Source organism: Saccoglossus kowalevskii, chromosome 16, assembly GCF_978046115.1.
Source record: "Saccoglossus kowalevskii chromosome 16, keSacKowa6.1, whole genome shotgun sequence".
NCBI lineage: Eukaryota > Metazoa > Hemichordata > Enteropneusta > Harrimaniidae > Saccoglossus > Saccoglossus kowalevskii.
In genome coordinates, this window is record NC_140656.1 from 33,830,450 (window position 1) to 33,855,086 (window position 24,637).

The window sequence follows — 24,637 nt, forward strand, 5'->3', positions numbered from 1 at the left end:
AGCTTATTTGCATATTATTTTCAACATTTTTTTCTTTTTGTGTCCTAGCAACAGTTTTTGTGTAAATGTATATTAAGTAATAAAATTTTAACCTTTGATAGTAATGACTGGGATATTTATTGAGTAACAAGATTTAATGATGTCACAGAAATGTCCAAAATATCATGTATATTTAGGGTCAGTGTCGTCACGCTGCGCCCTGTATGATATGGGATTCGTAGTGACATGCATGTGTAAAATATATTACATGTGCAATGATCACCACCCTTTAAAAAGCAGGAGTATAACTATTTAAAAAATGCATTGTTGCCAGACATATAGTTTTACGTATGGCTGTCAGTGTGAAGGTGTTAATGTTAACACGTGTGTAGGATAAGCTGCTATGTCAAAGAGATAAAAAGCAAAGTACTTGGTAATCTCCGACACAGATTATAGATAGATCAGATCAGATTGAATCTGGATTAGAAGAATTCTCGAAACCCACATGGTATTTGTCTGAGTGTTTGATGGGCCAGTTTGATATCAAGACCTCACTGTTTTGATATCAAGACCTCACTGTTTTGTTGTTTGCCTATTGCATTTATAAGTGCACAGTGTATGTTTCTGAATCATTGTGTTACTGTATATACTTGTACCTTTATGAGGAAGTACAAGACACTTCAGTTTAATATATAAATTATGTATTCCAACTTCTCAAAATGCAATTGTTAAAACTTCATCAATTTGCTTTATTTCCTGAGGTTATTTTTATCAATAATGATTACTTGACAAGTTTGATGAGAATGGGATTTAATTTCCATAAGGTTAAGTGATTACAAAGCCTCATTAAGTGAGATAGCCGCAACTCATTATTGGAAAGATGCAGTTAGGTTGTTATTCACTTTGAGTGGTTTGTGTAGAGATGCATTTTGTTTTTCAGTATGAAAATCAAGTCAGAACAGGTTAGCATAGATTTGATTTGTATAGAAATTTTGATGAGTAACAAAAGGCAAAAGACATTTTGATTTAGACCTTTTAGACTTTTAGCACAGATAAGAGTGAATGTCAGTTATTGCGTATGTTTAGAATTGTGAGGACACTCATTTTCTTATCAAAACATTTTGATATGAATGGTCTCATTGAAACCATGTTTAAACTATGTACTAAACATTTAAAGACACTGAAGCAGTCATAAAGGCAATTGCCTTTATAACTTCCATGAATTCTAAGTCTTGATTCAATAAACTTGAGTTCTCTAAGGTAAGCAGATGTATAAACGGATCAAATTTCACACTCATTTGACATTTTGTGGTATTTTGTTAAGCATGTGAAACACACTAAATTAAATCAAATTTTTTGAACATTACTAACAATATTGGAATTAATATCAATTATGATCTATGACTTTTTCAGCCCATTTCACCAAACAAAATTCTGAAATATGACAAAAATACTTTTACCAATAAATCCAATGCAAAAACAAAAATGAAAGAGTTGCTTCTCGACAAGTTGTCCAATGACCACAATTCTTCTGTACCTTAACTCATAATAACTAATGAAAGGTTTAAAGAAACGTATATAATCTTCATTTCACTCAAAACTTAAAAAATTATCAACCTATGAAAACAATCACACTTCTCCCTAAGTACAAATGTTTCTCGGAAACTGATCAAAATGGTTGTGTGATGTGTATTGTTTAATTTTTTTGACTACAGATATAAGTATCCATATAACATACATTTCACATACACAAGTTAAGTTGAAATTATCTTTGAGTAATAATAACATGACTTTTTTGTTGTAAAATTAATTATTATGAATTCTGCTTGTCGATCAGTCAAATGTCAATCATCCCACTTCTCCATTACTGCTAGATGCTAATTATGCTATTTGTCATTCTTTTAATTGCTGTTCAATTTTTAGTAATTACAAGGTTTTAGATGAGATCTTATTTATGAGTCTCGATGGGAGAGATGTATTGCCCTGTTTGTGGCATTTTTTCAGCTCTCTAAAAACGCTTGTTCGTCATAGTTGCCATGGGGATGTTGCTATAGAGCATCCACCACAATGCTTCAAGACAGGAAAGCGGAGCACTGTCCCTCGCATATCTGTTGTAATCAGCATTCATAAAAAGATGTCCCAATATCAACTTAATTTATAGCTGTTTGTAGGGGTTGTGGTCTTTGACCTTTACAGTAGATAATGGTCTGTTAGTCTCGCTTTTATTAAGAACTCATATTTTCATTTTTTTATTTTTATTTCAATGAGGGCATCTTGTTTTCCATTCTTATTTTGACTTCTATAAACTGGCTCAGTCTAGTTATAACCTGTATCAGAGTAAGAGTCATACAAGTATAAAGTAGTTTTTAATTCATTGAACACCCAGTTCTCAACTATTGTCTACTTTCACAAAGTACCAGTAAACGCATATATTCTTTTGAATTTAAAAAAAAAAAAAATTATCTAATCCTGCAGGAAAAGGAAAACTATCTCCATTTGGTTCATAATAAATTAATAAAATTACATGACACTGTGTGGGAAATGTAGCATTCAAATGTGAACTGAGATGAATACATGAACAGAAAATTAATTTTATTGTTTTTTCAGTGCATATTAAAGTTAATTTTAACATTTATGGGGCTTTCATCATATTTTCTTTTTATATGAATAGAGGAAAAAATGGGTGGGGATTTAGTGATTTAATTTAGTTTAGTTAAACAGGATAAAGGTATAAATATGTATATATTCTCTCAATTCTTGCCTAGACTTGTTCACCAACTTGATTTGTACACTGCAAATATTTTTGAAAAATGCTCATTTTCACTGATTACAAGTCAGTGATGCATGTACAGACATAAACCATGTCTAGTATCACCATTCCGTCACATACCAAGAAAATATGAAAACAAATAAAAATTAAATAGAATAAAATAAAATAACAAACTGATTGAACACACACCTGTCATTTATTACTTGTTGTACACGTAGCACATGGAGAGTCCGTACATTTCCTGTTGTGGAGAGTCCGTACATTTCCTGTTGTAAATAAAGTGTTTTATATCCCAAAGTGTACAGTATAAACATACATCAAGTCATTTTGTTCACATTCTGTAATTTACAATCAGAAAACATGTCTGAACAAATTAAAAACTGCCAACAAAATATTTTGAGTTAATTTCTAAAATTGCATTTCTGGAATTCATGGTTGTTAAAATAATATCTTGCTCATTACTTCTGTCTAGCAGCTCAAATTGTCAAGGTCAAGTGGAAAGAGTCTGTATTCTGGTGGCCAGTTTGAATTGTTAATGAGTTCATGACAGCACTTACCTATCAGATTATTAAAATGATCGACTTGTATTTTAAAAAAATCAACTTAAGATTAAGACAATCTGTAACATTGCTTCTTTATTTGTGTTCCTTCGTTTTAAATACTGACACATTAGCATGATTTTAAATATTTAATTTATTTTCAGCATGATTAGTATTTCCTACTTTAATTAGGTTCATCTGGCTTGCAAATATCAAAATTTATTGTTTACTCGAAATTCCCTCATCTCTTCCAAATAGTGGTAAATATTTATTTTATTTGGTTTCTCCTCAAGCTCTCAATTTTTTAAATTAATTGTACAAACAGCATAATGTTATCTTTTTATTTTCATTATGCCTGGTTTCATTTGAATTGAAAAAAAAACACACCTGAGGTGGGCGTGAATTTGTTAAAAAACATTGTTATAGTGTAATTGCAGTATTTATTATGAGACCCGGAAATTCACAGTCTGACCTCTTTAGAAGTATATATCATCAGATTGCCTCTTGTGTCCCCCGAGGTGACGCAGTAATATTCAATCGATTCACGCAATTACATGGAAATATTACATGCTATGTATTTTTGATTACATTGGAGATGCTGTCAGTGTTTGTCTGCAATCAGTGATACAGTCACACCATTCAGTACTCAGACTGTTGTATTCCCTTTTAATGCCTAATACTGTAATTCTGGTGGATTATGACCCCCAGTAAAAAATTTCAAAATGACACCTACCCATAATTAATTGTTTGTTTTCTGTAAAAATAATTACTATGCAAAATTCTGATACAATATCACTATGTTATAAATTTGATTGAACCTTGCAAATGCTCTCAAACTCAAAAATTAAATTGAATTAAAACCAAATGAAAAGACGAAGTCATAAATGTGAACCATACATGTTGACTTAAATTTGTATATTTTATTTTTTCATTACAGTGATTACCAACTGTTGGCAGTATTTATTTCTTGAATGAATTTCTCAGACAATTAATCCCATTTACTTCATTCTACTTTTTTCTATGATTTGAGAGCGGTCACAGTCACTGATGATGATTTGAGAGAAAAACTGTAATAAGAATTGTGTTGTAAATGCATGACAGTTGGTTTTGGAATGTAAACTGGTTTTGAATTTATGAAGTACTGTGTCATTTGGAGGGGGGGTTGAATTTATTTAGCAAGTTATAAAAAGACCACATACATAATGAATGAGTTGAAAAGTTATCCCATAACGACTAGTATTATAAAATGAAAAATATTGTCATATTCAATTAAATTTCTAATATTGACACACCATGTATTGTCACATACCCATCTAATATTGATAACACACTTAGTAGCTGTATCAGCCAGCCAGCCAGCCAGCCAGCCAGCCAGCTAGCTAGCTAGCCAGCCAGCCAACCAACCAATCAATCTCCAACTCCTTTGAAATATAGACATATGTGATATTCATAATTGTGGCTATTTAACTAATTTGTTTAGCTCTACCATTTGGGACGTCTAACCAAATTGATTTAATCAGTGTCTCATCAAAGATTTGAAAAAGAGTGGTAAAATTCCCTTATCATTTGTGATAAAGAGAGTGAAAATTTCTCTTTATATTCTTATTAATAAAAGAGATTTTTTGTTTGTTGATGCCTTGGTAAATTTAATTTTTTGAATTTAATGATTTTTTTGTTTGTTTTGTGCTGTGCTATTCTAAAGTGTCAAGTGTCATCTGATGACAATCTTTTTTTGGCAGCAATCAGTACAGATAATAAAGTCTACGTCAATGCAAACAATGGCATACGTGCACCTATAATCCGCTATACCATCCCCATTAGTACAAATTTGATCTTTTCTTCAACCAGAAATATTGCCGTCATTAGTATGTAGGATCATGCTCTTATACTATGTTGTCATGGCAATGGTTACAATTGTACACTTCATCTGCCAAATAACTATTTGCCCCTGAGGCCATGTGTAGGTTGATAGTGGAGTGTTGTTGTAGACAGACTGTATGTTGGCCATTCATCAATGATATTTAGCATATTTAGCACTATGTTTGAAAAGCCTTAAATAGCTATTTCATGTTTATATATGTCATTCATGTTTACTTGTCATGATGCTTTGACAAATTCTATCCTGATTATAGAGATCCAAGTACTCATCACACTTCTCAGTAGGTCAAATAACCAGAGTTATCACAGGAAGATTTTCACTTTCTACCATCTTGGGAAGATGCAGATTGAGAACAAGCCTAACAAAAACCCTCTGCATTGTCACAAACCCTCCCTGCATTGTCACAAACCCTCCCTGCTTGTCACAAACCCTCCCTGCTTGTCACAAACCCTCTCTGCTTGTCACAAACCCTCTCTGCTTGTCACAAACCCTCCCTGCTTGTCACAAACCCTCTCTGCTTGTCACAAACCCTCTCTGCTTGTCACAAACCCTCCCTGCTTGTCACAAACCCTCCCTGCTTGTCACAAACCCTCCCTGCTTGTCACAAACCCTCCCTGCTTGTCACAAACCCTCCCTGCTTGTCAAAACCCTCCCTGCATTGTCACAAACCCTCCCTGCATCGTCACAAACCCTCCCTGCATCGTCACAAACCCTCCCTGCATCGTCACAAACCCTCCCTGCATCGTCACAAACACTCCCTGCATCGTCACAAACCCTCCCTGCATTGTCACAAACCCTCCCTGCATTGTCACAAACCCTCCCTGCATTGTCACAAACCCTCCCTGCGTTGTCAGAAACCCTTCCTGCATTGTCCAGTGTTCTCCCCAGAAAAATGTATCAGAGTGGCGGCTAATTTGCATATAATTTACATATCATTAGCATTTGTCTGAAGATAAAGAAAACAATAATGACAGGCTTGCATGGATGAAAATGTGTCTTTATTTTTTAACAAATTTATGTAGAAGATTAAATGAATCTGCTGCTGTGTGATTTCTATGTAATGTTGATTCTTCGGACTTTCATGGAAGCCCAGTGATCTGCAGCTTTTGAGAACGCCGTGATTTTCTTTGCTTCCCACTTCTATTAAATGACATGGCCTTCTTGTGCATCTCCGAGTGTGCGTGTTTATCGATAGCATATTTCGTAATATTTATACATGGCATAGAATTCCATACCAAAGAACTATTTCTGGATGTTTTTAAGTTGAATTTTCCACATATGTGACACAGCATTCCTAAAAGATAAGAAATAGGAGCGAATCAATACTTGTATTTAAAAAATATCGTCACGATCAACACGAAAATAAACAAATTGTCGCCATTTTGAAAAGTCGCTAAACTTAAAAATTGCCACGATAAACTTTACCCAACTATTTCAAAACACAATACTAGTATTAGTTACTTTGATAAATCGTAGCCAACAATTTTTGAACTTCCAGAAAGAAGGTCGTTTCCAAAAAAAATTTTCGACGATCGGCAAAAAATGAAGCCATACAAAAATTTACTAAACTAGGTCAAAACTCGCTTCCAAGTAAAACGCTACAAATAAATACTTTTTTTACCTTTGCCATCGGATGTTTCTCTCAGCCACGTATATTTTGTTGTCCATTGTGCATCAAATCTAGAGTTTATTTTTTTGCACTTTTCGTTGTAACATCATCTTGGACACGTTTAGTACCACTGCCGACAGGGGTACCGGTGACCGCGTTGCTGGTGGGTTTATCGCTCGCAACCAGGGGCCCAGCAGGGCGTTCTACGCGGAACCACAACGTAATATTTCTGCTGTTTGACATCGTTGCTTCTTCCAGCCAAATATGCTACTGAGAAAATACTCGCTATTACCCCAATCATGGATGTTAGTACATCCATGCCCCAATTAAATAGGGCGAAAGTGTTTATTGTCGAAGTACGAAGCTGTATTAGTCCATTGTCTTTGCGTAAGCACTGACGTGTTTCCATTCACACCTGATTTGGCTCACAGTACCGGACGCTGATGACGCTGACTAACAGATTCGCACGTGTATTAACAAGCTAAAAGAAAGAGTAACAGGAAATGCCACAGAGTAGCGGGCAATCTCTCAGAGTAGCGGCATAAATAATGGAGTAGCGGCCCCGCTACGCTAAAACGCTTTGGGGAGAACACTGTTGTCACAAACTCTCCCTGCATTGTCACAAACTCTCCCTGCATTGTCGTAAACTCTCCCTGCATTGTCACAAACTCTCCCTGCATTGTCACAAACCCTCTCTGCATTGTCACAAACCCTCCCTGCATTGCCACAAACCCTCCCTGCATTGTCACAAACCCTCCCTGCATTGTCACAAACCCTCCCTGCATTGTCACAAACCCTCCCTGCATTGTCACAAACCCTCCCTGCATTGTCACAAACCCTCCCTGCATTGTCACAAACCCTCCCTGCTTGTCACAAACCCTCCCTGCTTGTCACAAACCCTCCCTGCTTGTCACAAACCCTCCCTGCATTGTCACAAACCCTCCCTGCTTGTCACAAACCCTCCCTGCTTGTCACAAACCCTCCTTGCATTGTCACAACCCTTCCCTGCATAAAATTACAGCAATAAAGTAAATAAACATACCGGTACATATACACATGTTCGCATGCCTGATTGTAGATACCTTCTACCATTCAAACATACTGATACATATGCACATACACATATGTTGGTATGCCTGATTATGGATATCATCTACCATTCAATTTCATCTATTTTCTAATCAATCAAAAATTATAATTTGTAGTTCATTGTTTGAGATTTAAGTTCAGTGTTTTGGAAATAGTGTACCGTATTTGTCTTCAGTTAAGCGCCACCTTCAATTAGGCGCCAGTGCCACAAAAACTTTGTATTTTACACCTCAATTAAGCGCCAGACAAAGTTGAAATTTTGGCACGTAATGATCGTGAATTGGGCGCCGGCGGATCGACTACCGGTTCGTAGCGATGGACGCGATCGCGGAAGTCCCTCGCTGTTACTGTACGAATGGCTTTTATGTAAAAAAAATTGGTTTTGTTTCTAACAATTTTTAAGAAATCGGTCTATAATCTCTTGAAACATGTCTTTTTAGTCTACTGTAGAAAATATCAGCGTGGTTTTTAATTTCGCAGTAAGTCCATAAAAACGAAATTAAAACAACGCGAAAATGTTCTGTTTCAAATGCGCTGTTGTCACAGTAAACAGTGTTAAATTATTCTTTAAATGCTCAGTTTACTTTCCAAAAATAACTAATTTCTTGATTTGAAAAAAAAATCATGCCGTTTTTCCCACCAAAATCAAAGCCAAAATATCGCAAACATCGGCAAATCACTTCCGCATTGCGTTCATACATTATTTAAATGAGCTATGGTAATTTGATCACGTTGGCATCATCCAGCATTTTGATTGGTTAATTAACGACTTGACCTATCAGGTCAAAAAACGCGTTCCAGGTCAAGTCCTAGACAGGAAGCATGGCAGACATCGAATCGCGCCGAGCGTTTACATGCAACCAGAATCATTCGCTTACGATGAAATTAAGTTGAATTTTACTTGCATTTTATTTTTTGTACGTTATTATAACTACTACTGAGTAATAATCGTAACCGTGGAATGCAGCATGACCGGATTTTGCTACCGTGATCATTGACTACTAAGCGTTGAATTTGTGTTTGTTTTATTTTTCTGTTGATTGTACGGCAAACTGTGAATGTTTTCTAAAGAATGATATTTTTTGTATAACTTTCTAAACTGTCTAAAAATGGGTCATTTACTCAGTATTTAAAATAAAGGCTACAGTGACTAAGCGTCAGACTGTAATGTAAAATATTGTCAATAATCTATCACCAGAATGGAGCAAAAACAATGGCTTGTAACACAATTACCGGTACTAGAACTTGAAGTGCTTGAAATAAGCGCCATTTGAAACAAAGTTGCTCAAATTTAACCACAAATAAGCGCCACCATGACATGAAAGTGTAACAAAGTGGCGCCTAATTGAAGACAAATACGGTATCTTTCTTTTCTTTTTCCAGTGAGCATGTGTTGTTTTCCTTTTCATTTTTCCTGCACGGAGAAAGTACCGTGTGTACCAGTGTGGACATCCAGCAGCACCAGCCACTGCGAAGACTTGCTATAGAGCATTTAGCTGCTGCACAGGTGTCTGCAACAGGATTTCAAGGTGAGTTTTGGCATAGTCGTGCTTGTCTGAGGGACTAACACTCACATTGCTAACATCCACAGTCTTCATGGTATATTAAATAAATAAATAAAACTTAATTAGACTGTTGTGAATGACAACTGATGATATAACTTTTATATTGTCATGGTAATTCTGTCTGTAACATGTCTTGTAAATTTCATTTTTCTCTTGTTCTATAAAAAAAAATGTATGACTAAAAGATTTAGTGAAATATTAATATAAAAAATAATGAAAGTTGTCATATTTGTCTTCACAGTATTATTGAGTCCATACGGTCTAAATGGAGTATTGACCGGACAAACCTTCAAGCATTCTGACCAGAATACACAGAAATTATTAAATGAATGGAGGCAATTTTATCATATTGATGTTACTACAAATACTGATGACAATGAAGAAAATAGTGAGAGCACAGACTGTCATGAACAACAACAACTTCCACCTGCAGTCGAGGTATTAGTCGGTAAGTGTCAACAGTTACCATTTTTTATGTTACTAAGAAAATGCATACAAAATTAGAAATATAGAAGTTATATATATGTTTAAAAAGCTTGTAGTTGTCATCACATTTTGTTGGTACTTAGTGGGATAAATGTCATTGGCTGAATCAAAAACTAACTCTCTATATTGTGTTATTATCAGGAGGAGGAGGAGTACGGATGTGCTACCCTACGTCTTTTGTGCTTGTAGCGATAACTGATGATGTACACCACCATCCACCGTCATCTCCTCAAGGTAACTTTACTCAGCACAATGGTTTGCATGCTCAGCAACCAGGCTCAAAGTCTGCCAACATGCCATCAGGTAGGTGCACATATTCAAGTATCTGTTTGATGAGATACATGTATGAGCATAACAATAAAAGTTACTGTGACTTCCGTCTTGAACCACAGCTCCACAATGAAACAAAATTAACTTGTACTATGGGAATACAAATGTAACAGGATGTGTTAATTATAAGTACACCATTGTTGTTGAAAGTATATATTACTTGCACTCATAGATCCTGGCACATGCCAAGTGTCATATCCAAGTCTATGTTTACCAAAATGTGTGGGTGAATGGTCGGAGCAGAGTCAGCACATCCCAAAAAAACACAATCTCAGCCTGATAGTAAGCCTGGATCCAACTCTGCACAAGCAGAGATTGGTCTGCGTGAAAGCTAAGCAAAAGCCGAAATCACTTTCATGGTGAAAGATGGATTCTCTTGCATGTAGATCTTTCAGTGTGAACAGTTTTGATTAACTGTCAATTTAAAAACTTGCATTCAAAAAACTTGGGAATTATCCTTAAATCTTTATTTTTTCAGAGCACTCCAGATACATCTTTTTTTGAGTGAAATTTTTTTCTTTTATACACCCGAAGCTGCAATTTAATAGTCACTGTTATGTGATGTCTACCCTGTCTTGAAATTCACAAAACTGAGTCTGTTGCGATATTAAAGTACCGTAAAAACTCGATTAATTCGCGGTCTCTATTAGTTCGCGCACCCATTTTATTTTCGAACGCTAATTTTTAAATGTATCCTTTTAATTCGCGGCGTTCAAAAACATGTTTAAAATTGTATCCTATTAATTCGTGCGCCAGAATAAAGTGGATAACTCAGAATATATTGCATGAACATTAAAAATATACATATGATGTTATGTTATCAGTATTTGGTGTCGCCGCAATCGCAGATGATCTCCGTCATCACCGCCTTTCAGTTAGCAAGCAGTTTTGGTTTGGTAAAGATTTGACGTGAAAAAAATCATTCCCTCACGACACTACAGATGTTGGGCAAGATTATTACTTAGTCGATAAATATCCATCGGTCAGAACATCGATTACGAATTTCCGTGATGGAAAGCTTGGTACATGGCTTTTTCGTCGCTGGTCCACAGGGTTGGATCCCTGGGTTGCATCGACCATGTGTCCGCCATTATTCTATTACGTCATTTAAGTGAACCGCCCTATGGTGCGTAAATTGACATTTTTGATTGGTCGGGCGATTGACCTCGTGTCACATTTCATTAGACCAGATTCGGTAAAAAACAGAGTTAAGCGGTCATGTACCTTCTATAAATCTAACCTTGCACACATAATCTTGTACTGACGTGTTTTTTGTCCAAGAAAGACGTTCCCTTTCATTTAACCCCCAGTTAACTCTTCGCATCCATGGTATTTGTGAGAGTTGAAAGATTCTTTGAACAAATGAACTATATTGATTTGGGTCAAGCTGGGTGGCCCGAATTAAAATATCAGTGCATGAACTCTGGATGTCATTGCCCAATGCCGCACGTAATTCAAACACGTGGTTATTAGAGTTCAGTCGAAATGTACGTGAATAATGCGATCGAAGTCCGCTACCCAGAGTTTATTATATTATAGTAAAATTTAATTTGACGTATGGTATGTTTATGTTTGCGTAATTATTACGAATGCAACGCATTATCAAGTCGGTGATATTGAAATATTCACAGACCTAATACCCCGGGTCAGTGCCCTAACAATAGTTAAGTTAAAAAAAACTAATTATCATGAAAGCAATACATTACGAAGTTGAAATATTCAGAGCTGGTACAATATTGTAAACAAATTTGCGTAATTAGAAAAGCAGTGCACTAAGTAAACGACGTTGATATATTCAAGCCAGTACAGAGTTGCATACAAGTTGCGTAATTACAGTACCTTCGGATATAATTCATAACAATTTTACTAGTTTGACGCGCGGGGCACGAAAGAAAAAGGTTGCTAAGGTAACGCGCCAGTTCAGTGCGTGACTTGGGGTCAAACTTCGGTCAACACACACTTGATGTCAGCATCGCCGCGCAAAAAGTTTCGCTAAAGTACTGGAAGTTCAATTGCGTCCCAAAATGATGTCGCTGATCACTCAGTTGTCGCAGCGTGTGTTGTGTCATGTCCATGTCATGTCCGTTTCAACTTTGGCCTGCTTTTCCTTCTTGTTCACGTAAAATGCGACCTCTCACCAATGTATTAAAACACTTTGGATTTATACTTATATGATTATATTTGGTCAACGCGAAACATTATTTTTTCTAAACATTTTCTGAGACCGATTTTATCAACGCAGAGTTATTTTTCCAGACAAGATGGGCTTCGTAATATCTGCCATAACATTATTTTTACTACCGCGGATTAATCAAGTTTTTACGGTACTTGTCTGTTGAATGATGTCTGACAACTAATTACCTTGTAATAGAAGATCTTTTTTTTTTCTTTACCACAGTTATGTCTTCAGTTTCAATGACTCCTCCAACATCGCCATGTGAACAAGGAGAAACCAAAATCACCATGATGTCAACCAGTTCATATCAGGATCATAATGGTGTTGATTATAGCCTATCAGGAATGGATATGTTGCAATTATACAAAGTATCTCCCAAAATAGCTCAAAAACTTGTAGGAAATGTCCTGCATGATTCTCTTGCAAATCCTTTAACAAATAGGTAAGTTTGTGTTTAATGTACTGTTTAATGTGCTCTTTTCAGTGAATTTTTTGTTCGTCCTTGTTTAGGCTAAAGCAGATTCTTCTTGTGTTTGTTGGTTCTATCATTTGAATTCTGATTCTTCTTTTTCAGGCCACAAGGTAATGATCCAACTCCTGCCCCACCTCCACCACCACCTTCCCAAACAGGTACTACTTCTACTAATGAAGATGGCGCCAGTGGAAGTGGAGCCACATCATCATCATCATCATCTACTGCAGCTACAACTACTACTACCACTACTACTACCACAAGCTGTACATCAAACGCCAGTACAATGAATGCGGTGACAGGTGGTTTCTGGGATTTTACCGATCCCTCTGTAAAAGCACCTTGTAGTTGTTGTAGGTAAGATTGTATAACCATGGCTATGTTTGGCTTAGGCTATCCATAATAGAAATTAGAACATAAAAGAACATTAAAGACCCCGTCCAGACTCAAGTACGAATTAACAAAGTGTGTGTGAATGGGACGATTTACTATTATTCTGCAAAATTGCCTTTCTGAGTTTGCATTGTTATTGTTTAGTGTAACTACTGAGCTAAAATGTATACCTTGCTTGTATGAGAAAAAGATTTGTATAATATAATCTTAGTTATTTTGAATGTGCCATTTATCTGTACTAACAGTAGGTCCCCTGTATGCGAGTGAACACAACAAGGTTTAGCGAATATGCAAACATTTTTGATTAGCTTTAGTCCAAAAACTGAAGCCAAACAGAAATCACAAATTAAAAATAAGTTAAGTTATTGACAATGTTGTCTGAAATAGTCCATTTTGATGACAAGTTTTTATCCATTTTTTATGAATTGTTATTAACACTGAAGGTCTTTGTTTTCAGGCAAAAAATTCATCCCAAAGGCAGACCAGGGTTTTCATTTGGAAAGGGGTTTTCACATATGAGTGGAAGTAGTATGGGGTCAAGTAAGCATAAACTGGATTCTAAACAGGAAAAGCAACAAATGCGTAATGCACGCCCTCTTACGCCATTCCATCATCGCTCTTCAATGAATGATGACCTTCTGTCAATGGACCATGATTCAACCAATCAGAGGCTAGGAATGAATCAACCACATATGGTAAACTCAACACACCAGGATTGCAAAAAGAAATTACCTTCGCATACTGTGAAACCTGCGTCTAATCTTGAAATGGGATTGAACGATTCTCCACATTCTGCGGTACCTTCACCGCTTTATCCCCCACCCAATGCAAATAGCAATGCTGAGAGAACTATGCCCACTCTCAGTCCATACCCACCTCCTCGACCAAACTCTGATGCAGAACTCTCCAATCCTATGACAAATGCCAGTTTTCTGCGGAATGAAACTCAGCTTGTACCAAATGACTCGATAGATTCCAATGAAAACACTGGAATAGTTAGGACTACAGAACATCATGTAAATGAAAGGGACAGTGAGGATGAAAACAGCAGACAAGAGGAACTATCATGGATGTGTTATAAATTACCACAAACTGAGGAAGTTGGTTTTAAAAGGCCGGCTTTACCCTCTCATAAATTTGAGGATGATGATACATTCAGCAGTAACTTAGAAACCTTGTATTCTATACATGAAGAACAAGAGTAAGTAGTATCAGAGATTGTATTGCTCAGTTTAAGTCATTGACATAATTTGGTGAGCCAGACATGCTTTATATTGGAATTGTTTTCAAAACTAATTTTTAATGAACCAATCAGAGATCACCATACAGGTTAAGGTTTCAACATGAGATAGGAGGTAGAGTAATGATGGCAATGTGAATTATGAAGAGGATAGGAGGTAGAGTAATGATGGCAATGTTGAATTATGAGGAGGATAGGAGGTAGAGTAATGATGGCAATGTTGAATTATGAAGAGGATAGGAGGTAGAGTAGTGATGGCAGTGTTGAATTATGAGGAGGATAGGAGGTAGAGTAGTGATGGCAATGTTGAATTATGAGGAGGATAGGAGGTAGAGTAATGATGGCAATGTTGAATTATGAAGAGGATAGGAGGTAGAGTAGTGATGGCAGTGTTGAATTATGAGGAGGATAGGAGGTAGAGTAGTGATGGCAATGTTGAATTATGAGGAGGATAGGAGGTAGAGTAATGATGGCAATGTTGAATTATGAAGAGGATAGGAGGTAGAGTAGTGATGGCAATGTTGAATTATGAGGAGGATAGGAGGTAGAGTAGTGATGGCAATGTTGAATTATAAGGAGGATAGGAGGTAGAGTAATGATGGCAATGTTGAATTATGAAGAAGATAGGAGGTAGAGTAGTGATGGCAATGTTGAATTATGAAGAAGATAGGAGGTAGAGTAGTGATGGCAATGTTGAATTATGAGGAGGATAGGAGGTAGAGTAGTGATGGCAATGTTGAATTATGAAGAGGATAGGAGGTAGGGTAATGATGGCAATGTTGAATTATAAGGAGGATAGGAGGTAGAGTAATGATGGCAATGTTGAATTATGAAGAGGATAGGAGGTAGAGTAGTGATGGCAGTGTTGAATTATGAGGAGGATAGGAGGTAGAGTAGTGATGGCAATGTTGAATTATGAGGAGGATAGGAGGTAGAGTAATGATGGCAATGTTGAATTATGAAGAGGATAGGAGGTAGAGTAGTGATGGCAATGTTGAATTATGAGGAGGATAGGAGGTAGAGTAGTGATGGCAATGTTGAATTATAAGGAGGATAGGAGGTAGAGTAGTGATGGCAATGTTGAATTATGAAGAAGATAGGAGGTAGAGTAGTGATGGCAATGTTGAATTATGAAGAAGATAGGAGGTAGAGTAGTGATGGCAATGTTGAATTATGAAGAAGATAGGAGGTAGAGTAGTGATGGCAATGTTGAATTATGAGGAGGATAGGAGGTAGAGTAGTGATGGCAATGTTGAATTATGAAGAGGATAGGAGGTAGGGTAATGATGGCAATGTTGAATTATAAGGAGGATAGGAGGTAGAGTAATGATGGCAATGTTGAATTATGAGGAGGATAGGAGGTAGAGTAATGATGGCAATGTTGAATTATAAGGAGGATAGGAGGTAGAGTAGTGATGGCAATGTTGAATTATGAAGAGGATAGGAGGTAGAGTAGTGATGGCAATGTTGAATTATGAAGAAGATAGGAGGTAGAGTAATGATGGCAATGTTGAATTATGAAGAGGATAGGAGGTAGAGTAATGATGGCAATGTTGAATTATAAGGAGGATAGGAGGTAGAGTAATGATGGCAATGTTGAATTATGAGGAGGATAGGAGGTAGAGTAATGATGGCAATGTTGAATTATAAGGAGAATAGAAGGTAGAGTAGTGATGGCAGTGTTGAATTATGAAGAGGATAGGAGGTAGAGTAATGATGGCAATGTTGAATTATGAGGAGGATAGGAGGTAGAGTAGTGATGGCAATGTTGAATTATGAAGAGGATAGGAGGTAGAGTAATGATGGCAGTGTTGAATTATAAGGAGGATAGGAGGTAGAGTAGTGATGGCAATGTTGAATTATGAGGAGGATAGGAGGTAGAGTAATGATGGCAATGTTGAATTATAAGGAGGATAGGAGGTAGAGTAGTGATGGCAGTGTTGAATTATGAGGAGGATAGGAGGTAGAGTAATGATGGCAATGTTGAATTATAAGGAGGATAGGAGGTAGAGTAGTGATGGCAGTGTTGAATTATGAAGAGGATAGGAGGTAGAGTAATGATGGCAATGTTGAATTATGAAGAGGATAGGAGGTAGAGTAATGATGGCAATGTTGAATTATGAAGAAGATAGGAGGTAGAGTAGTGATGGCAATGTTGAATTATGAAGAAGATAGGAGGTAGAGTAGTGATGGCAATGTTGAATTATGAAGAGGATAGGAGGTAGAGTAATGATGGCAATGTTGAATTATGAAGAGGATAGGAGGTAGAGTAATGATGGCAATGTTGAATTATGAAGAAGATAGGAGGTAGAGTAGTGATGGCAATGTTGAATTATGAAGAAGATAGGAGGTAGAGTAGTGATGGCAGTGTTGAATTATGAGGAGGATAGGAGGTAGAGTAATGATGGCAATGTTGAATTATGAAGAGGATAGGAGGTATAGTAATGATGGCAATGTTGAATTATAAGGAGGATAGGAGGTAGAGTAGTGATGGCAGTGTTGAATTATGAGGATAGGAGGTAGAGTAATGATGGCAGTGTTTAATTATGAGGAGGATAGGAGGTAGAGTAATGATGGCAATGTTGAATTATGAGGAGGATAGGAGGTAGAGTAGTGATGGCAGTGTTGAATTATGAGGATAGGAGGTAGAGTAATGATGGCAATGTTGAATTATGAAGAGGATAGGAGGTAGAGTAATGATGGTAATGTTGAATTATGAAGAGGATAGGAGGTAGAGTAATGATGGCAATGTTGAATTATGAAGAGGATAGGAGGTAGAGTAATGATGGCAATGTTGAATTATAAAGAGAATAGGAGGTAGAGTAGTGATGGCAGTGTTTAATTATGAGGAGGATAGGAGGTAGAGTAATGATGGCAATGTTGAATTATGAAGAGGATAGGAGGTAGAGTACAGTACTCATTTCGCCGAACCTCCCGCCCGCTTCCGGATTTCGATCGCTTTTTTTTCGCTTGCTTTGTTCAATTCGACCGCGCAATTTCCGCTTTTTTTCCGACCGCGCAAATCCGGAAGTATCCGCTCGCGCAATCGCTCGCTCGCCTGACAGCGCAACCGCCCGCATTTACAGTTCATTACCTACTGTTTCATGTACAAGTGTATCATTTTTGTTTTTATGATGTTAAAATAAGAATAAATACAATCAGAAATTTATAGAACGACCGTTGAAAAAAATACGGTGGATCACACGGCCATGTAAAATTGGTAATAATACATACGCTTAGTAATAATGTCCACCATAAACAAGATCGAACCAAACATGTGAAATCAAATACGACACTGACACAGACACAACTAATATGAAATAAAACCATTCTATTTTTGATGGAGAGCGAAAAATGTCTACTGTAGAGTACGGTATTCGTTGAGTAACCGTGTGTCGGGTGACGGTTGTCATGCACGCATGGTTTGGGTTTAACACGGATCAAGTTGTACATGTAGTTATGTTAAAATCCGTGGCACCTATAACAATTGAAGAATATCTGCAGGAATAGTAAGACTGTGAAAAAAACGACTGATCGATTGTTATAGAATGACCGTAGTGTACAATTTGTCAAGCAAATACAATACTTGCAAATGTAATGTCGGCCAGCGCCCATCTTACTTGTCCGAAGTTGTCGAAGCTGACATCACTGGAGATCGCGTTTTTTAACTAGGCGGCTGGCAAGCGGACTAACACGTTACATAAACCTGTTGAATTACAATTATGGTTTTTATGTTTGCGCCCAATGTCTCGTTATAAAATAAAGGATTCAAATTTTGCAGGGTATTCCGTTTTTTGCGAACTCTGGGCGAAATACTTTCATGAGCTGTACGTAGTTCACTTACAGCCAAAACAAAGTCAGCTTGGACATTAAGTTGTGAGACGCGACAAAACAAACGCTGCCAGTGATAGATTACGTGAATAAAAGAACAAAATAAACGCAATCAAAGGCGCCGACCACACGCTTTGGAAATAAATAGAACGCGTTGCTAAGAGGAATCGCACCTGCATCTCGACGACGTCTCCGATCATGAGCAGGGTTTGCCGCGTCTTAGAAAAATTGAAAGTTAAAAAGGAATATCAGTGTCGAGGAACCATTCACAATGTTTGCATGAAAAATCCCACGCGAAAGCGTTTTTTTTCCTGTTACAAACACTATGATACCTGAATCCCGATTAATTCATAAATATGAATCGGTAAGGGTCAATTTCCTGCAATCCTTCAAGATTAAATTTGCCTCCGAAAATCTTTCTAACGATGAGCTGGAAGATTGCCATAATTGAGTGCCACCATTTCTGTTCTAAGATTTATTCAGTATAATAATACAAATGTTCACCCCAACAGAGGTGGACATACAGTTTTAGCGACCCGAAGAGCTCATTGTCAACCGAGGCGAAGCACTACGATAAAGACTTTCCGTTCCCTATAAATAATAGTAAGAAAAAAACATTTCCCGAAATTATGAAATTCTTTCGTTTTGGGGAAAAAAAACTGATTTTGACAAAATAATTTAGAAATTGATATTAAGAATAATTCATAACGAAATCTATTTCATATGTACCCATAATTTTTTTTCATAATTACTGATTACACACGAATATTACAGAAAAAAATAATTTGCTATATTATCTATATTTGTGCCTTTTATTTGTCTTGAATCGTGACTGAAAGGAGCTAGATGAAATTACAAACTATGTAGTGTGTTCGACAACTCGTGTATGAACAACAATTTTAATAAATATGATTTTACTTGGTAAAATTACTGTATTTTTCTACATAAAAACAAAAGAATTTCACAATGTCTTTGTTATCATAGCGTTGTTGGTAATAGTTGAAAATGATACATCCACGTGAACCTGCTTATATGAGATCGAAGGAGTCTCTGTTTTCAACAGCCGTATACATCTAACTGCGTCATCGCTAAGTTTCCTTGTGCGACCAAGAGTTCTGTTCCTTGTTTGCACGTTATCATGTTCACACAATCGCAGACATTATTTGTAAGGGTGCCCTTTGAAATGGCACATTTTCTCGATGTTTTAGCGAGTACTCCGCGAGTATATGGCTTGTTCTCACATCAGCATAATTTTCCTCGAGTTCACTCATCGCTTTCCCACATGCACTTCTCGTTCTTTGCTGCTAACTTTTTTTGCACTCTAATATGGTGTTGTTTTTGTCTTTCTAAACATCGAATTTATTTTTGACATTTAACGAGATCGCTTGAATTTTGAATTTGATGACGGTTCGAATTTATCCACTTTTACAGTGATCAACATTGCGTTCGAGTAGAGTTACTAGTAATTACAAGCCTGATTTACATTTTTCTTGCGGTGTTTTTCGTCAATGTATTAAATATAAGTGCTTTGGGAAATAACATAATTATATTGCGCGAGTGAAAGAGTTTGGTGAGACTGTCACAACACGTTTTATTTATTTCCAACGCGCCTGGTCGGCGTCTCTGATTGCGTTTATTTTGTATTTTTGTTTTCAAAATGTATAACTGGCCGCGTTTGTTTTGTTTTCCTCAACAAATTAACTGTTCCGAGATCTCTTTCATTTTTCGTCCGGCTGCTGCCAATCCAATAATTCGTCGCCGCATGTACTCAGACAAGCGATTAATCGTCACAGTCATTATACTAGTAGCTTAAGTCCAATTGATTTGTAGAAATTCAGCTATGCGATAATTATATGTGCAGTTTTGTTTTGCGCACCCAGACACGAGCAAAAGTTAACCAATAGATTTTCTGAACTACAGCATTCGTATTACTTATGCAAATTGAGTAAGGGTCATAGTGTGAGTTGCGTTCGAAAATAACAAAGTGTCAAATTATTTTGAGCGCCGTTCGGAATAAATTTAGTCAAAATCACACACAGAAACACACACACAACACACAAATACTAGTACTCAATACATATCGCGATTGACCAGTTATCGAGCTGCTTGAACTACACACACAAGGACGTAAATATGTAAATACAGGTCACAGTTCGACTTGCGTAGCAAACGTTACAATGTGTCAAGTGATTTGAAGGCGTCTTTGTTCCAAAACAGAGAAGCAATAGGCGTTGTGTTTTGAATCGTCATTAAAACCTAAATTTATTACGAATAAAAACTTAAGTTTATACATACAATGTACGATCATTGTTACTCAAGCGGACGATGTTTCTGAAGCCAGCCATAGCAGGAGTGAGCGAGCGAACAAAAGCGAGCGAGCAAGCGAACAAAAGCGAACGCGAGCGAGCGGAAAAAAAGCGGTCGGTTTCCGGTCGGAAAGCAGCGAGCGGTCGGAAATTAAGCGATAAGCGGTCGGAAAAAAAGCGATAAAAGCGGGAGGTTGGGCGGAATGAGTACTGTAGTGATGGCAGTGTTGAATTATGAAGAGGATAGGAGGTAGAGTAGTGATGGCAATGTTGAATTATGAAGAGGATAGGAGGTAGAGTAATGATGGCAATGTTGAATTATGAAGAGGATAGGAGGTAGAGTAATGATGGCAATGTTGAATTATGAAGAGGATAGGAGGTATAGTAATGATGGCAATGTTGAATTATAAGGAGGATAGGAGGTAGAGTAGTGATGGCAGTGTTGAATTATGAGGAGGATAGGAGGTAGAGTAGTGATGGCAATGTTGAATTATGAAGAGAATAGGAGGTAGAGTAGTGATGGCAGTGTTGAATTATGAGGAGGATAGGAGGTAGAGTAGTGATGGCAGTGTTGAATTATGAGGATAGGAGGTAGAGTAATGATGGCAGTGTTTAATTATGAGGATAGGAGGTAGAGTAATGATGGCAGTGTTTAATTATGAGGAGGATAGGAGGTAGAGTAATGATGGCAATGTTGAATTATGAGGAGGATAGGAGGTAGAGTAGTGATGGCAGTGTTGAATTATGAGGATAGGAGGTAGAGTAATGATGGCAATGTTGAATTATGAAGAGGATAGGAGGTAGAGTAATGATGGCAATGTTGAATTATAAAGAGAATAGGAGGTAGAGTAGTGATGGCAGTGTTGAATTAGGAAGAGGATAGGAGGTAGAGTAGTGATGGCAATGTTGAATTATGAGGAGGATAGGAGGTAGAGTAGTGATGGCAGTGTTGAATTATGAGGAGGATAGGAGGTAGAGTAATGATGGCAATGTTGAATTATAAGGAGGATAGGAGGTAGAGTAGTGATGGCAATGTTGAATTATGAAGAGGATAGGAGGTAGAGTAATGATGGCAATGTTGAATTATGAGGATAGGAGGTAGAGTAATGATGGCAGTGTTTAATTATGAGGAGGATAGGAGGTAGAGTAATGATGGCAATGTTGAATTATGAGGAGGATAGGAGGTAGAGTAGTGATGGCAGTGTTGAATTATGAGGATAGGAGGTAGAGTAATGATGGCAATGTTGAATTATGAAGAAGATAGGAGGTAGAGTAGTGATGGCAATGTTGAATTATGAGGAGGATAGGAGGTAGAGTAGTGATGGCAATGTTGAATTATGAAGAGGATAGGAGGTAGAGTAATGATGGCAATGTTGAATTATAAGGAGGATAGGAGGTAGAGTAATGATGGCAATGTTGAATTATGAGGAGGATAGGAGGTAGAGTAGTGATGGCAGTGTTGAATTATGAGGAGGATAGGAGGTAGAGTAGTGATGGCAGTGTTGAATTATAAGGAGGATAGGAGGTAGAGTAGTGATGGCAGTGTTGAATTATGAGGAGGATAGGAGGTAGAGTAATGATGGCAATGTTGAATTATAAGGAGGATAGGAGGTAGAGTAGTGATGGCAATGTTGAATTATGAGGAGGATAGGAGGTAGAGTAATGATGGCAATGTTGAATTATAAGGAGGATAGGAGGTAGAGTAGTGATGGCAATGTTGAATTATGAGGAGGATAGGAGGTAGAGTAGTGATGGCAATGTTGAATTATGAAGAGGATAGGAGGTAGAGTAATGATGGCAGTGTTGAATTATAAGGAGGATAGGAGGTAGAGTAGTGATGGCAGTGTTGAATTATGAGGAGGATAGGAGGTAGAGTAATGATGGCAATGTTGAATTATAAGGAGGATAGGAGGTAGAGTAGTGATGGCAATGTTGAATTATGAGGAGGATAGGAGGTAGAGTAATGATGGCAATGTTGAATTATAAGGAGGATAGGAGGTAGAGTAGTGATGGCAATGTTGAATTATGAGGAGGATAGGAGGTAGAGTAGTGATGGCAATGTTGAATTATGAAGAGGATAGGAGGTAGAGTAATGATGGCAGTGTTGAATTATAAGGAGGATAGGAGGTAGAGTAGTGATGGCAGTGTTGAATTATGAGGAGGATAGGAGGTAGAGTAATGATGGCAATGTTGAATTATAAGGAGGATAGGAGGTAGAGTAGTGATGGCAATGTTGAATTATGAGGAGGATAGAAGGTAGAGTAATGATGGCAATGTTGAATTATAAGGAGGATAGGAGGTAGAGTAGTGATGGCAGTGTTGAATTATGAGGAGGATAGGAGGTAGAGTAATGATGGCAATGTTGAATTATGAGGAGGATAGGAGGTAGAGTAGTGATGGCAATGTTGAATTATGAAGAGAATAGGAGGTAGAGTAATGATGGCAATGTTGAATTATAAGGAGGATAGGAGGTAGAGTAGTGATGGCAATGTTGAATTATGAGGAGGATAGGAGGTAGAGTAGTGATGGCAATGTTGAATTATGAGGAGGATAGGAGGTAGAGTAATGATGGCAATGTTGAATTATGAAGAGGATAGGAGGTAGAGTAATGATGGCAATGTTGAATTATAAGGAGGATAGGAGGTAGAGTAGTGATGGCAGTGTTGAATTATGAGGATAGGAGGTAGAGTAATGATGGCAATGTTGAATTATGAAGAGGATAGGAGGTAGAGTAATGATGGTAATGTTGAATTATGAGGAGGATAGGAGGTAGAGTAGTGATGGCAGTGTTGAATTATGAGGATAGGAGGTAGAGTAATGATGGCAATGTTGAATTATAAGGAGGATAGGAGGTAGAGTAGTGATGGCAGTGTTGAATTATGAGGATAGGAGGTAGAGTAATGATGGCAATGTTGAATTATAAGGAGGATAGGAGGTAGAGTAATGATGGTAATGTTGAATTATAAGGAGGATAGGAGGTAGAGTAGTGATGGCAATGTTGAATTATGAGGATAGGAGGTAGAGTAATGATGGCAATGTTGAATTATAAGGAGGATAGGAGGTAGAGTAGTGATGGCAGTGTTGAATTATGAGGATAGGAGGTAGAGTAATGATGGCAATGTTGAATTATGAAGAGGATAGGAGGTAGAGTAATGATGGTAATGTTGAATTATGAGGAGGATAGGAGGTAGAGTAGTGATGGCAGTGTTGAATTATGAGGATAGGAGGTAGAGTAATGATGGCAATGTTGAATTATGAAGAGGATAGGAGGTAGAGTAATGATGGCAATGTTGAATTATGAAGAGGATAGGAGGTAGAGTAATGATGGTAATGTTGAATTATGAAGAGGATAGGAGGTAGAGTAATGATGGCAATGTTGAATTATGAAGAGGATAGGAGGTAGAGTAATGATGGCAATGTTGAATTATAAGGAGAATAGGAGGTAGAGTAGTGATGGCAGTGTTTAATTATGAGGAGGATAGGAGGTAGAGTAATGATGGCAATGTTGAATTATGAAGAGGATAGGAGGTAGAGTAATGATGGCAATGTTGAATTATGAAGAGGATAGGAGGTAGAGTAGTGATGGCAATGTTGAATTTGGTAGTTCGTACATGGCTGCTGGTTTGTTGCATCTAGTTACTGACGTTCTTGTGGATTTTATTGTAGATTTTATCACCAACCTGTTAAGAAACTAAAACCTGATTACAAATTAGAGCCTGAAGTACCAGCATTTGATAAAAAAGTACCAATTTTGTTTGCTTTGGAACCAAAAGCACCTCAGCAGCCTTCGCCTGAACCAATTGATCCGTATGAATTCAGTGAAGATCAACCAGAAAATGTGGTATGTTGGTTTGTTATCTATAAATGGTTGATTCATCTCTTGTATTGTCTGATGTCACCTTTCACAAAATAAACCTGCAAAACATTTGTCGATGTTTTTATTTCAAAAGATTTGATCGAGACCTTTTGTCAT

General features: G+C 37.2%; 1 protein-coding gene and 3 long non-coding RNA genes across 6 annotated transcripts in view; 3 read left to right on the forward strand and 1 right to left on the reverse strand.

Annotated features, from left to right (window-relative positions):
• LOC100378573 (mediator of RNA polymerase II transcription subunit 13-like) overlaps window positions 1–24,637 on the forward strand; it is a 73,594-nt gene that overhangs the window by 25,098 nt on the left and 23,859 nt on the right. Inside the window, exons 5-11 of the mRNA XM_085491004.1 lie at window positions 9,249–9,394; window positions 9,672–9,878; window positions 10,058–10,219; window positions 12,645–12,864; window positions 12,997–13,251; window positions 13,745–14,488; window positions 24,331–24,505. Of these exons, the coding sequence (XP_085347130.1) occupies window positions 9,249–9,394; window positions 9,672–9,878; window positions 10,058–10,219; window positions 12,645–12,864; window positions 12,997–13,251; window positions 13,745–14,488; window positions 24,331–24,505 (1,909 nt within the window). The remainder of the gene's footprint in view (window positions 1–9,248; window positions 9,395–9,671; window positions 9,879–10,057; window positions 10,220–12,644; window positions 12,865–12,996; window positions 13,252–13,744; window positions 14,489–24,330; window positions 24,506–24,637) is intronic.
• LOC144361696 (uncharacterized) lies at window positions 6,148–6,960 on the reverse strand. Its single transcript, XR_014926649.1, has 2 exons — window positions 6,789–6,960; window positions 6,148–6,461 (listed from the first exon to the last, which is right to left on the reverse strand). It is a non-coding gene; the product is annotated as an uncharacterized LOC144361696 (long non-coding RNA).
• LOC146733840 (uncharacterized) lies at window positions 14,495–17,338 on the forward strand. Its single transcript, XR_014926648.1, has 2 exons — window positions 14,495–15,286; window positions 15,330–17,338. It is a non-coding gene; the product is annotated as an uncharacterized LOC146733840 (long non-coding RNA).
• LOC146733841 (uncharacterized) lies at window positions 20,674–24,226 on the forward strand. 3 transcript variants are annotated; one of them, XR_014926646.1, is made up of 4 exons: window positions 20,674–21,464; window positions 21,551–22,103; window positions 22,190–23,390; window positions 23,474–24,226. It is a non-coding gene; the product is annotated as an uncharacterized LOC146733841 (long non-coding RNA). The 3 variants fall into 3 exon arrangements; XR_014926645.1 differs by lacking the exon at window positions 23,474–24,226 and having other exon boundaries at window positions 22,233–23,415; XR_014926647.1 differs by lacking the exon at window positions 23,474–24,226 and having other exon boundaries at window positions 21,551–21,931; window positions 22,190–23,415.